The sequence below is a fragment of the Boleophthalmus pectinirostris genome, unplaced genomic scaffold (genome assembly GCF_026225935.1).
Source record: "Boleophthalmus pectinirostris isolate CB_2022bp ecotype Guang Dong unplaced genomic scaffold, ASM2622593v1 HiC_scaffold_8, whole genome shotgun sequence".
NCBI classification, from domain to species: Eukaryota; Metazoa; Chordata; class Actinopteri; order Gobiiformes; family Gobiidae; genus Boleophthalmus; species Boleophthalmus pectinirostris.
The window spans coordinates 34,787,277-34,802,051 of NW_026571515.1; the positions used below are offsets into that span (position 1 = coordinate 34,787,277).

Sequence of the window (14,775 nt, forward strand, 5' to 3'; positions counted from 1 at the left end):
GAATGTGACTTTTTTAGTATCAATACCTGCTCAAATGAGTATCAAGTCTCGATACTAGTTATTATTTGATTTTTGATACTTTGGGCCTGTTTACGTGAGAACGCTTGCGAGTAAAATAGACAAAATATTTTATCATAAGTGCCCTTCGTTTTACAGCGTTTTTGTGGCTTAAAAACACAAAAATCTGAACCCACCCTCCAAGGTGTAAAAGTTGAATACGCTTCGCCGTAGCGTTTCCGTCTACACTGCCCAAGACGCAAAACTCTGGTCAGATCTGCTCACGTCGCGTACGCGTTTATGTCACATACATACAGGACACAGAAACCTGGCATGCATACCCATTCGAATTCCGCACACTTTTGCGGACAATCCTAATGGGACTACATCAGAAAGTGAATCATGAGTATAATATAAATACCGTATAAATACACAGTTTCCTAGTACTTTTATTCACTTTTCTAGTATGTGGCTACCGTTACGAAATTTTAAAATGGTCATGATTATTATATTTTATTTAGTTCTTACGATTATATGAACAGAAACAACCACTATTATTGATTATCCTAATAATTTTGACATCTCTAGTGTTATATAGTGCGGCCATGGTATGGGGTCTATACGTTTTGGTGAAGGGGGACACTTGATTGGGTCGTATAGGGGGGCCTTGAGTCACTCTCCCTGTTGTAGAAATCGCATTTTGGAGAGGACAAAGCAGACCCCCGCATGGCTGTCAGCACACACGCGTTGGTAACAGCTTGTGCAGGCTTTAGCATCAGTGTTTATGGACACATGGATCAATACTCTCCCTGAGGGTCTATATTTAAGACTGCAGCTGAGTGGTGGACATGCGGAGCGCAGGGGGAGGGGCCTCAAGATGGTCATTACCGGATTTGGGTGGTGGCCAGGAATAAAGAGATTATACCAGGGAATCCCAGACCTTTTTAATCAATACATAAAGATTTATACTTGTCTCCATAGAGATGTTATCGCTGTGCCTGTAATGGTCTGCAGTCTGCCATTAAACATATCTATGTAGCATTTATTGAAGTGCTTATTTTGCTCAAATGATACCTTGATACTAGGGATGTACCAATAACCGAAATATTGTGATATCATATCGTCAAAGTTCTCACAATACCATATTTTCCAGACTATAGGCCGCGCTCTTAAGCCTCCAACCCCATTAAAAAACGACTGGGCCCCACAAGCCAGAGCGCCCTATACACCAGTCCACTCGGGTGTCCCAGCACGACTTGAGTAAACTACAAAGCCGCACCACCCGCAGAGCACGCAAACACACACGGAGCAGACAGCGACCGCGCAGCAACTAACACCCGCAGCCACACTCACCACTCCACGCCGACGAGGAACGGAACAGAGGAACGAACCGAAAAAGCGAGTGCAATGTGCCACTTCTAGCCACAACTGAACAACTGAGTCACTGCGAACACGCCGACAATCCAGCGGTCCCAGACAGCACCCTCCATACACGCCACAACTGAACAAAGCCCAGAGTCACCGTGAACGCCACAAACAAACAAAACCACTGACCCATCCAACTGTTGTGTTTCGTTTAAAGTCCGATGCGGTTTATTTGTGAAAAACCTTATAATCCAGAGCGCCTAATAGCCCAGAAAATACTTTAGTATTGTGGACCATCACAATATATCGAATTACAAGTCTCTTTGCTTAAATTAAGTGTTATGGTGCAAAAAAAAAAAAAGACAGAAAGAACTACATAGACCATGATCCACTACTCCATTTCAGTGCAGACTACAAGAAGAAATAACAGTTCTAAGCATTTTTAAGTCTTTGATTAAGCCTTGTCAAGGCATTTTAAGAGGGATTTGGATATTGTTACATCCCTAATCATGAGCCCCCAACATATCATGAGCTTTCCCACGATATCACAATAAATATCATACAGTGAGGTTCATACGGTGACGAAATCATATCGTGAGACTTGGATATCGTTACAAACCTACTTGATACCCATTCTAACTGTGAGTGGGCTTGTCTCTGCAGTTCTAAACATGGTCTGGTGGTGTTGCATGCTTTCCAGGATATATGAGCTTAATGCCATGCTGTGGAACATTTCAGTGTTTTTTCATGCCCAATGCCAATACTGATTGTTTAGAATCCAGAGAAAATGATGGCCAATGATCTCTGCTAATATTTTTACGCTGATATGCAGGGACAATTTTTGTATTTTTCCCCAAATTAACTAATTAGAATTCAATATGAACTTACTGATTACAAACTGGATAAAAAAGCAGTGTTGTCACATTTTTGCAGTAGCCTCTTTGGACTAAAGTGTTCAAATACAGCTTTACGCAGATATGTTTTATGCATATTTAGGCAGCTGGTTGGGCCAAACAAAATGCTGGAGATTTAAGGCCGATAGTCAATTTGCTAAAAAGTGCAAATATCAGCGTGATGTAGATTGGTTGGTTGGTTTCTACAGTATAATGTAGAAAAATAACTGATGAACCCTTTAGAAAAATTACACTGTGTACATTTAAACAACAAATGAATCCTACAGGGCCATTTAACACTCCAAAGACAAGTTTACTCTTTTAAACTATGCACCTGCTTTTACATGAACAGAATTATAGACTTTTTAAATTCAACAAAACCCTTTGATTGGCCCCATAGCTTGCACATCGGACACAACTGACCGATCCTTAATCTTAAACATTTCATTTGCATTCTCCTATCTCCCCTTCTAATGCTGCTTATTAATTCAAGTCTTCTACTGTGTGATTATTCCAGCCACATCCTTCACCCTTGATTCCTGTTCTCCTGCCTCTGGAAATGCAAATCTGTCTGAGCCGTGACAAACGAAGTACAGCCGATTCCGACACGTATGCCCCCCCCCGGCATGGCCCCCTGCCCCTGCCTGGCTTCACCTCTTCTCGCTCGTCTGTAATTACCCATGTTGCATTGCTACGCCTAATCATACTTGATTTGGGGATGCTCCGCCATTGTCTGCACTTGTTAGCCCCTTAAAGCTCTCCGTTCTGATAGAGTACACTGATAACCGGCACAGTTTTCCACAGGCTGTTTATGCGTACAGATTTCCAACAATAAGAGTGTGATTTTCAAAATGTTATCTCTCAACAAGCTAAAATTAAATTGAATAAGGAGAACAAATCTTAAATAAAGACAAAATCAGTTGTAAACCAGGAAGAATGAAGAATTAAGCAAAATAAATCAGCCCAAATCCAAGGCTGCAAGAGGCTCACAACTGGACTAAACCAACTTCAAACCACAGTTTAAAGTGCACTGTGTAACTTTGAGTGAGTGGGGTTGCCTCTCCACAGATCTGACCTGTAATATAGAATGGTTCGGGTTTGGTTTCCATTTTGATAGAAAGGTTTCATATCATACTGTGAAACATTCATGCAATAACATCTCCATGGAGGCAAGCATTTGACAGACCCTCCACCAGAAACGTTACACAATGCATCTTTAAAGACTTAAACCTGTATAGAAAGTAGACTAAACCCAGGATTAACAAATGCCAAACTAGAACTCGAACCAAAACAATACAAATACAAACTGTATGCCAGATCTGATATATTCAATGCAAGTCAAATGCAACTGTAGCTAAAATCAAGACAAAACCATTTTGACAGTGTGGTATAAACCTTTCATCTTCATGGAGACCAAACGAGACTAAGTTACAGGTCAAATCCATGGAAAGGCAACCCCAGTACCTGTTTTCTGCATTGCATTTTTGAGTTTTAAATCCACCTGTAATTGAATAAATGTAAAGTAGAGCTTCTTTCATACTATGGAACATTCCAGGTTGCGCAATGATTTATCCATAGAAACAAGCAGGTGACTAGTCAGGCTGGTGCCACCTAGTGTAGACTAGGTCAGGAATCAGAATACACATAGACAGTTTGCAAGAAACCCTGGACGCTGTAGACCCGCCAATCAGCGAAGAGCTGTGAAGCCAAGACTGGGTCTTGTGGTACAACACAACAGTAAACAAAGCGGTCGAGATGGATGTAGACGAAGCGTGACATTCTGTGTTGGCAACAGTTCCCGAGATTGAGGATTTAAAGCCAGAACAAAGAGAATGTTTGGTGAATTTTATCAAGGGGAAAGACAATATTGCCCTTCTTCCTATGCGATTCAGCTCATTACTGATATGTCACAACCAAATAGCAGCAATTGGTTAAATAAAAAAAGTACCCGCTTACCATTGAGCAAACGAATCCTAATGCTGTGAGGTCAGATGGATGAATCAGGATAGAAGATGAGGGACCTCCAACTAAAAAGTCACATAGTGCACCTTTAAGTCCCATTCTAGTCCCAGTTTGACATGGCAAATTCGAACCCACTGTAAAACCACCTCTGAACTTGTACCAAACCATATTGTAGGGTTTAAGATAAGGTCAAGGGTCTTACGCAGGTCTACACTGTGGTACACTAATGCTATAATCTAAATTGATTCAAGTATTATTATCACAGACTAACTCCTCTTTTACATGAATCCTAAATACATTTGAAAAAATACTGCCCATAATTCAATAATTAACAGATCCAGATAGTGTAAAACGAGCTCTATACAGTAGCCTATGTAATACAGTCAAAGGGAGAAGGGGTGTGCTGAAGCGGCTCCCAATTTGTTCTCACTTTGTTCCAGTAATAAGATCCAGGCCTTCCCTTCCAATGGACGAGATAATTAACTCCCAGGGACAGCCAGCGTGCGGAGGTTTTACAGCCTTCTCCAATACATCTCCACAGCCCAGCCTCTGCTCGTCGGAATAAATCCTCTATCGTAGCCTGATGTGGGACTGTATGTTTTTAGAGATATGCGGAGATGGAAGGAGCCGGAGCCGGTGGGGGGCAGGGCGGTAGACACATGTAAGCACGGGCTATGAATATGAAATGCAAAAGGTGAAAAAAGCAGCGCTATGGTAATCTTGTTAGCAAAGGTGGTGTTTGTGGATCAAGGAAAATGCCCCGGTGAGAATACAGTGGCATAATGTAATAAGTGTCAAATTGATAGAGGTTGTGGAGTTCAGAGGCTTAGTTTTATATGCAAATGTTTGATATGCGTGGATTACATTAGGGGTAGATTAACAAAAAAAGATGTATAAAGCAAAGCACAAGCGATATCATGAAATCTGACATATTTATTTTCAATATTTCATGTTGTTTTGTCAAATAAAGTGAATTATTTAAAGAGGAATGGTTAACATGCAAAATCAGTCTGTCTTAGCCATTATAAGAATTCAGTTTAAAGGTCTTATATTATGCACAATTGACTCTTGTGAGCTTTCAGTCATGTTATAATGTCGTTACCTCATCGAAAACATAGCTGGAGTTGTGTTTTGTTTCATTCACATGTTCTTGAAATGCTCTGTTCCACTGCGTGATGTCATGTAGTGGTAATTTTAGTTCAGTAGAGTAGAGACTGAAATTATCCAAATGATTCTAGTGAAGGTGTATGAAGTTAAAAAAACAACAACAAAAAAACAGCAGTACAGCACTTCCTGTATCAACATTATAACTAGGGCCTGACTGATAAGAATAAAATGGGAGTTGGAGGTGCCAAAAGCCGATAAATTTAGTGATTCACGGCATCAGCATCACAGACACAGACAAATTACTCCATAGATAAACACTGATGCAGCGCCACATATTAGGACATTTATCTGGCTGTAATTTGGATTAAATTGACATAATATAGAGAATCTAAGATTTATAACGAGGTATAACATGCCCACGTGGACTACCGACCCATATCGGCAAGATTTAGGTCGATAGCTGATATGTGTCTAAGTGTCCATATCAACTGATAATATAGGCCAACCGATATGTTGGTCGGACCCTAGTTATGAAACTGATCAGAAAATAGAGCAATATGGCCCCTTTAAATGATACAGGGACAGATAATTCTATTTGCTGTTTCAATGACTATTTTTCACTTGCAATCAAGACCTTGCAATTGATTTCAGTCAGTTCACAGGAGCACACAACAAAGAAAGCTGCACCTCCAATGGGAACATGTGCATGAATTGGATTTGAATAGCACATAAAAGCACAAGCAACAGATGAATTGCCCAATCAGACCATTTGGTAGAACACTTTCTACGTAGACCACATTTTGTAGTTTACCAGTTTAATAGTGGAGCAACATAATATGTGTACCTAATCAATAAAACTGTGTATGTGCATTCATTCGGTGTCAGTGAACAAAAATATGAGCTTGAGTTTGCTAGACAGAGATCATGTACTGTGTGAAGAGTTCAGATGCAAATATATATATATATAAATATATCTGTCGGTGAAGAAATGTCTAAAAAGTAGTTTGTTTTTGTTACCATTTTCTATTCAAGGGATGGAATAATTAGATTGCAGTAAAGTACATTTAAAAACATTACTGTACAAAGAGTAAACTGCAAATCCTCCGATTATTTTCTGTCTTTTACAAATCAACTTTAACACAGTGCTGTACCTGACCACATTTCGCCCATGTGATAAGTAAGCAATCTGAAGTGCTTAGTTTGTAATACTAAATTCCATGATACTTTGTCAGCTCTTTGTCGCTTTTCATTCAGTTGCATTTTACAAGGAGTGTATAAGAGTTTTTGGAAACCAGTTCCTCAAAGAGTGAGGGGAAGAATGACTCAGGTCACTCTCATTCTTGCCACAGTAACCTGCCTCTACTTCCTGCTTTGTCCGGCAACTGCTGTGGAATGTGCAGCATAATGATTTCCGTCCATTGTGAGCTGTTCTCTTTATACGACCATATAACTTGCGATGAACTGTGACCTTTTAGCCCACTGACACCTTCCCCATTCACGCTTTATGTTCTTCTATTGTACATCTTTTAGTATCTAACGTATATTTTCTGTTTTCTCTTTTTGCAGAACCATGTGAAGACCTTTGGCCCAGCCGACAAGTCAGCCTTCAATAACAAAAAGGAGGTCTTGGCCTTTCTTCCTTTCATCTGTTCTTTCTTCTTCCTCTGCGACTTCCTATCTGCCACAACAAACATGGAGCGGTCAATAAAAAGAACTTTGTCGCCCAAGTTAGGTTTGATAGCTTCTCTAGTAAGTCTATGGATCTTCGCTTCTTTCTGCCATGGACAAACATTCAATAGTTTCCACCCAGAACGCCGGGATTGGGTCTTCAACCATTTGACGGTCCACAGATCGACAGGAGCTCTGTACATCGGAGCGGTCAACCGTGTTTACAAGCTTTCCGGAAACTTAACTTTACTAGTCTCCCATGATACCGGCCCTGAAAATGACAACAAAGCTTGCTACCCACCTCTTATAGTTCAACCATGCTCTGAACCACTAGTCTCAACCAACAACGTTAACAAACTTCTTCTCATCGATTACTCCCAAAACCGCTTGCTGGCTTGCGGTAGCTTATATCAAGGTGTCTGCAAGCTGTTACGACTTGACGATCTCTTTATCCTTGTTGAGCCATCCCATAAAAAAGAACACTACCTCTCTAGCGTTAACCAAACCGGGACCATGTACGGGGTAATCGTGTCTTCTCAAGGCCAGGATGGGACCCTCTTCATCGGGACGGCTGTTGACGGAAAGCAGGACTACTTCCCCACCATCTCCAGCCGGAAGTTGCCTCGCGATCCAGAATCTTCTGCCATGCTCGACTACGAGTTGCATACCGATTTTGTGTCATCGTTGATAAAAATCCCATCGGACACACTGGCGCTAGTCTCTCATTTTGATATCTACTACGTCTATGGGTTCTCGAGTGGTAGCTTTGTGTATTTCTTGACCGTCCAACCAGAGATTCCTGAAAATAGCATGTCCTCAAGCGGATCCCCGAGCGATCTGTTCTACACTTCACGCATTGTCAGGCTTTGCAAGGATGACCGCAAGTTCCACTCTTACGTATCCTTACCGATTGGCTGTGTGAAGAATGGAATTGAGTACAGACTTTTGCAGGCAGCCTACCTTGGAAAACCTGGTCGTGTTCTAGCCTCTTCGTTGAACATCAGCGCTCAAGACGATGTTCTCTTTACCGTCTTCTCCAAAGGCCAAAAACAGTTCCACCGGCCTCCAGATGACTCAGCGCTCTGTATCTTCACCATCAAAGATATAAATGCTCGGATCAAGGAGAGGCTGCAGTCCTGCTACCAGGGAGAGGGCAACCTGGAGCTCAACTGGCTGCTCGGCAAGGACGTACAGTGCACTAAAGCTGTGAGTTCATATCACTATTTAATTCTATTCTAATTTGATGTCATTTATGCAGGATTATGGAAAGCCTGTAGTTAAATCCTACTGTGTATAATCTCTTTGCCATTGTTCAGGAACAATTGCACATGTTAGTATCTAGTGACATTTACATTTGGGTTCTTACAAAGTCAAATTTAATTGCCTGTGGTGGCAATTTTAAGATTTGAGTATTGCAGGACCAAATGTCACTTTACTTTCCATTTAATGGCAACCTTAAAGATGTGGCTTAATGTTTTGGCAGCCATACTGGAGGTCAAGGTTGGGGTTGATCCAGAAGGTGTTATTCAGTTACTTCAATATAATCATGGCTACTTTAAAGAGCACAAACAACACAAAATTGTTCCAAAATTGCCAGCTCGTTAGATCAGCCGTCATTAGAAAGATATAACACTAAAGTCATCCTCCTGGGTTGTAGAATAGATCCCTAATTCCGACAGTTGCTCTGTGCCCAACCTCCAATATCCAGATATTTACAACTACTTAATTCATTCTGCATTGTCCTACACCAACCAAGAACTGAAAAGCTATATGGGGTTTGTAAATATTTTATAGCGGGATGCGTAAGATCTTTGTTGATCACTAGGCCATCACATCTGTTCCTGATAACAGCCAGGGTAAGTAGAAGGGGGGTTAAAATCAGTACCGTAGTTACCCCAGGCGGTGGAAATTGAAATTGAGGGGGAGATTCCATGCCAGCGAATGTGAGGACTTTCGCTGGCATGGACTGGGGCGGGCGGGATTCCGTGCCGCCAAAACTGAGGACCAGGAAGGGGATTCCGTGCCGCCGAAAGTGAAAACTGCACAGCGCATTCTTCTTATTTTATCGCACATAAATACTACACATTGGTCCAGATAGATAGTTTGACCTCCAATATGGCGGCATAAACAACATTTACATGCTTTTGTGACATAGAGGCCAAATCTAAACTATCTATAAAACTACCTGGGACCCTTACGCAACCAGTAAATATGTTATTTTTGACATCCTTACCACAACACCCACAAACCTGACTCGTAACATGGCTTGGTCACAGGTTTGTAGTTGCTGATCACCATGAAGGTAGTGTTGCTTTGCCCTAATGTTCCAGAGAAGCGTTTAGTCACATCAACATCCATTTTCTTCTGCTTTATTTGTCAAAAGTTTTCATTCCCTGTCCCTCCTCTTCTTCTCATCTTAAAATTGAGGTTAAAAGTTTGAGTTACCATAATAAGCATTTGTCACACAGTATTACCCCAATGAACTAAAAATATTGTTTCTACCATTTACAAGGTCACACTGTCACGGTCCAGCAGCATGGATCTAATTTCTCCCAGCAGAGTAGCATGTTTAGGGCAAGGCCTTATCTTCTTACTGAGGCAGAAAACCTTATTTTGGAGAGATGGGTGTGTGCTGGAGTACAAACAAACACAGGCATCATTAGGAAAAGCATTTCACTGCCTTCTGAACAAATCACACTCATTCTACACATAATTATGTCAAATTGTTGTGGAATCCCGATATTAGCTTCCTCTTTATAGTGCATTTCAGTGGGCGCTATTCAGAAATTAGAGGGTTTATTATTCTTGGCAAGCTTCAAAGCAAGACGATTTTCAATACAAGCAAATGCAAGCTTCAATTTTGTGCACGCGATGAAGAGTGGGAGGGGTGATACTCCAGATAGTCGTGTTCTGATTCTAGCATAGATCACACACAGGCCTATTCTGTCTCAAATACCCAATTATCCCATAACGCCATGTTCGACGGCGCTATGTTGTCAAGTAGAATTAAGTGTCTTGATTCCCTTTTATTCCCAAGGGGCCCCAGTCCTTTGTGTGTTCACTCTGTAATTGCTAATAGGAATTTAAGATTATTAAGAATTAACGATTAGCTACTACTATGTGCGTGTGTGCGTGTGCTTGTGCATATATATTGGTAGGCCTGCGCGCATGTCTAAGGTCTAATAATGTCTTTATATAGCCACTTAGAGCCGATGATTAGCTTGCCTTGTTGCTAATCCCCAGGCGCTCCATTGACCAGTTTTATTGAAATCAGTATAATTCCCAATTAGCGGCGAGTCAGAGGTGACTGTTGGGATGTGGAGATGGTATCGCGAGTTTCATTAGCTCTCGAGTGAAGGTGGTGCAGGGTTAGCAGAAATTAAGCCGTAGTAGTAGACGGTAAAATGTAAGGCTACGCTATGGGAATTTGAGTTTGCAGTGCTCGGATTTTTATGTTTTTATTACATTTTCAATATCACAATGATACACAAATTGGTTTAAAGGAAAACCTGTTCTTTGTACTCTTAATAGAATATATTTTACAATGCAGTTTTATGATCACAATGCCAACTTTTTTGATTAAAGTTGTTGTTTGGACCTTTCTCTAAAGATACATTTTGGATCTTTTGGTAGAAGGAGTTGCACCCACTTTAAAGACTTATTATGGCATTTTTGGATCTGTGCTATAATGTGATTTCCTCATCAAATACATACCTGAAGTTGTGTTTTGTTCTTCTCTCAAATGCTCAGTTCCACTTTGTGATGCCATGTGGTAATACAGGAGGTGCTCCACTGTGTTTTTAAACCCTACACACCTTCACTAGAATCATTTGGATGATTTCAGATTTGGGATTGCCAGTCTCTACTGAACTAGATCTAAAATGTAGCTGTTAATTTAAAGACTATATGACATCACAAGGTGGAACAGAGCATTTTGAGCTTTGGAGATGTAGACAGACTAATAATAAAGAGTTACTCAAACATGTGTGAATGAAACAGAACAGAACTCCATGCATGAGATAATAACATCCTAACTAGGACTAGGGGTGTGTAAAAATATCAAAATATCGATATATCATATCGTTTAATGTGATGATACAGTATCAGTATCGTGGGCTGCTGTATTGATATACCGCTTAGAGTATTTTTTGGTATATTTTACTAAATTATTTTGTTACGGCGCTACAGTTTTGTTGCTTGTTCAGTGGAAGGAAACTCATTTATGCATCACTATTTTAATGAGTAAAATTTTTCATATTAACTGTGCACAAGAAGTGAAGTTTAACAAAGACTTTTAGTATCACAGCCGTGGTTTTTCATATTGAATCGAAAGCCCCCAGTATCGAGATATGTATCATTTTGTGGCCTGTGTCTAGTGAGGTATGTATCATATGGACAACTTCGTAATGATACCCAGCCCTAATCACAACATATTTTAATGCTCACAAGAATCAATTTGGCATTTAACAGAAAAGCCCACATAGCTTCTAAATGTCTTCAAATACACATATGATTTCTCTCTTGGTCCAATATTGTTCCTTTCATATTATATTTTATTGGTTTATAATGTCAACCAATACATGTGGCATCTTTATACCACAAAGGCAAACCAGTAACATCTTTTATTATTCAAAACCAAACCTATAATCAGATCTTATAGTAGTATAGTCACATTGATAGGTCTGTCGTGATAATTACTATATTGACATCTCTTACATTTTGTGGCTCAGTATTTATTGTGCATACTTTTTCTTTGCAATAGTGCAGAGGTTGTTGCCATTTTTACGCAAGGTTTCGGCCACTTATTGGTTGCAGCTCAGCCTTTTTAATGCTACTTTACATTTCCAAATCGGTTTACTTGCACTATCTTGCTTTGTCAGTCGCATAAAGTATTTTCAATATTATCGTTTATCGTAATATTTCTCTGTAGTGATATATCGTCCTTCAAAATGGCCTACACATTGTTCATAAGCTTTGAATAAATGCTGCGTGTGTGTTTAGTCATAGATAGAAATAAAACATGGTGCTTAAGTCCCCGTCCGGCCTCTCAGTGAAGTCGATAACACCACAGCGTAGTGATATGGATTATGCAGATAGATGTCAGTAGTTTTCCAGCTCATAAACATTTGACAGATTACATTTAAACGGGGGGAGATATGTCGGCCATATTAACACTGGTCATTGACTGCCCGTGGTGCTGGGTTTCAGATGACATCATACTACAGTCTTGTGTAGTAGTGTTTTCAGAATATGAATGTGATGATGCCATGCTCTCCGATCAGGGGCAATAGGCACTTTTCCCATTGATTACATTGTACTGTAAATTCACAAATGCTGAACATGATTATTTCTTCTTGTGCCTTGAGCCTGGTACTTTTACCACACAAATCAGAGTAGGTGAAATAGAATTGTATTGCAGAATTGCAGATAGTAGAGACGGAAAGAATCATTGTGCTACTTTTATATAGTAATCATTTATATAGTGCTACTACTGCGACTACTACTATTGCTACTGCTTCTACTGCTATTACTGATACTACTTCTACTACTATTACTGTGACTACTACTACTACTATTGCTACTACTTCTACTGCTATTACTGCTACTACTTCTACTACTACTGCTACTACTTCTACTGCTTCTACTGCTACTACTGCTACTACCTCTACTGCTACTACTGCTACTACCTCTACTGCTACTACTACAAATGCTATGACTGCCACTACTACTGCTATGCCTGCTACTACTTCTACTGCTACTACTACTACTTTTTCTACTACTACTACTGCTACTGCTACCTACTTCTTGTACTACTACTATTTCTACTGCTACTACTACTGTTACTGCAACTATTGCTACTACTTCTACTGCTACTACTACTACTGTTACTACTACTGTTACTACTACTGTTACTGCAACTATTGCTACTACTTCTACTGCTACTACTACTGTTACTACTTCTACTACTATTGCTACTGCTTCTACTGCTATCACTGCTACTACTTCTACTACTATTACTGCGACTACTATGACTGCTATTGCTACTACTTCTACTGCTACTACTTCTACTGCTACTACTACAAATGCTATGACTGCTACTACTACTGCTATGCCTGCTACTACTTCTACTGCTACTACTTCTACTACTACTACTACTACTACTACTACTACTACTACTACTATTTCTACTGCTACTACTACTACTGCTACTACTACTGTTACTGCAACTATTGCTACTACTTCTACTGCTACTACTACTACTGTTACTACTTCTACTGCTACAACTATTACTACTACTACTATTACTTCTACTATTACTGCCACTGCTGCCACTGCTACTACTCTACTGCTACTACTACTATTACTACTACTTCAACTGCTGCTAGGCCGAGTTCTACTGTGAAATATCTTACACTACATTGTACTGTACCAAAAAGGTAAATTCTCAAATGTTGAACCAGATCATTTCTACTGGTGCCTAGACCCTAGAACTTGCTGTTTTACCACACATTTTATATTCATTTTGACTGCACCCCATCTGTATTAAATAACATTTGCATATAGAATGTTATAATGTCATCTGAAACCCAGAAATGGTAAATATTCAGCTTTTGTCAATTAATCCTTTGGCATTATGAACCTTGTCACCAAAAATACAATTTGTAGATTTTTCTTGATATGAAAGTCCCCACCCCACACAAGTTAGAATCTGAAAACTCTCAAATCCATAGAGCTGAGTTTACTATTAAAAGCCAACCTCTTATTTTCACTTTAAAGTTCTGAATCTCCGTGGTATTTGTAGACCACCTGTGGCTAAAATCAAGGTCTAATCTCCCTCAGATATTTTCAGCCTGTGGAAGTACTTTGGCTGCTTGGTAAATTGCAGGTCCATTGCTTTTCCTTTGGCCCATAGGAGCAGCAGGTAGCCAGTGATCTGAAAGCACTGGGGAGTCTTAATTATACCTCTAACAAACATTCAATTTTAGGAGAAGTTTTAGTGCTCAGTTTAGCAAGCCCCATGTGGACAAAGTCAATAGTGTAGTCAAGAAAAGTATTCTTTCATTTCAATGTTTCAATGTAAAGCTATAATAGTCAAAGAAGTAGTAGTAGTAGTAGTAGTTGTAGTAACAGTAGTAGTAGTAGTAGTAGTAGTAGGTTGTAGTAGTCGTAGGTTGCAGTAGTAGTAGTAATAGGTAGTAGTAGAAGTAGGTTATAGTAGTAGTGGTAGGTAAGGTAGTAGCAGTAGTAGCAGTAGTAGTAGTAGTAGCTGTAGTAGATTGTAGTAGCAGTAGGTTGTGATAATAGTAATAGTAGTTGAAAGATTTATTATAGTAGTAGTAGTAGTAGTAGTTGTAGTAACAGTAGTAGTAGTAGTAGTAGTAGTAGTAGCTTGTAGTAGTCGTAGGTTGTAGTAGTAGTAGTAAGTTGTAGTAGTAATAGGTAGTAGTAGAAGTAGGTTATAGTAGTAGTGGTAGGTAAGGTAGTAGCAGTAGTAGCAGTAGTAGTAGTAGTAGCTGTAGTAGATTGTAGTAGCAGTAGGTTGTGATAATAGTAATAGTAGTTGAAAGATTTATTATAGTAGTAGTAGTAGTAGTTGTAGTAACAGTAGTAGTAGTAGTAGTAGTAGTAGTAGTAGCTTGTAGTAGTCGTAGGTTGTAGTAGTAGTAGTAAGTTGTAGTAGTAATAGGTAGTAGTAGAAGTAGGTTATAGTAGTAGTGGTAGGTAAGGTAGTAGCAGTAGTAGCAGTAGTAGTAGTAGTAGCTGTAGTAGATTGTAGTAGCAG

General features: G+C 39.7%; 1 protein-coding gene across 1 annotated transcript in view; it reads left to right on the plus strand.

Moving 5' to 3' along the window:
- The first annotated feature begins 6,906 nt into the window (after nt 1–6,906).
- The window catches only part of LOC129412375 (plexin-A2-like), a 157,947-nt gene continuing 150,078 nt past the window's right edge, over nt 6,907–14,775 (plus strand). Inside the window, exon 1 of the mRNA XM_055166063.1 lies at nt 6,907–8,198. Coding sequence (XP_055022038.1) covers nt 7,017–8,198 — 1,182 coding nt within the window. The 5' untranslated portion in view covers nt 6,907–7,016. The remainder of the gene's footprint in view (nt 8,199–14,775) is intronic.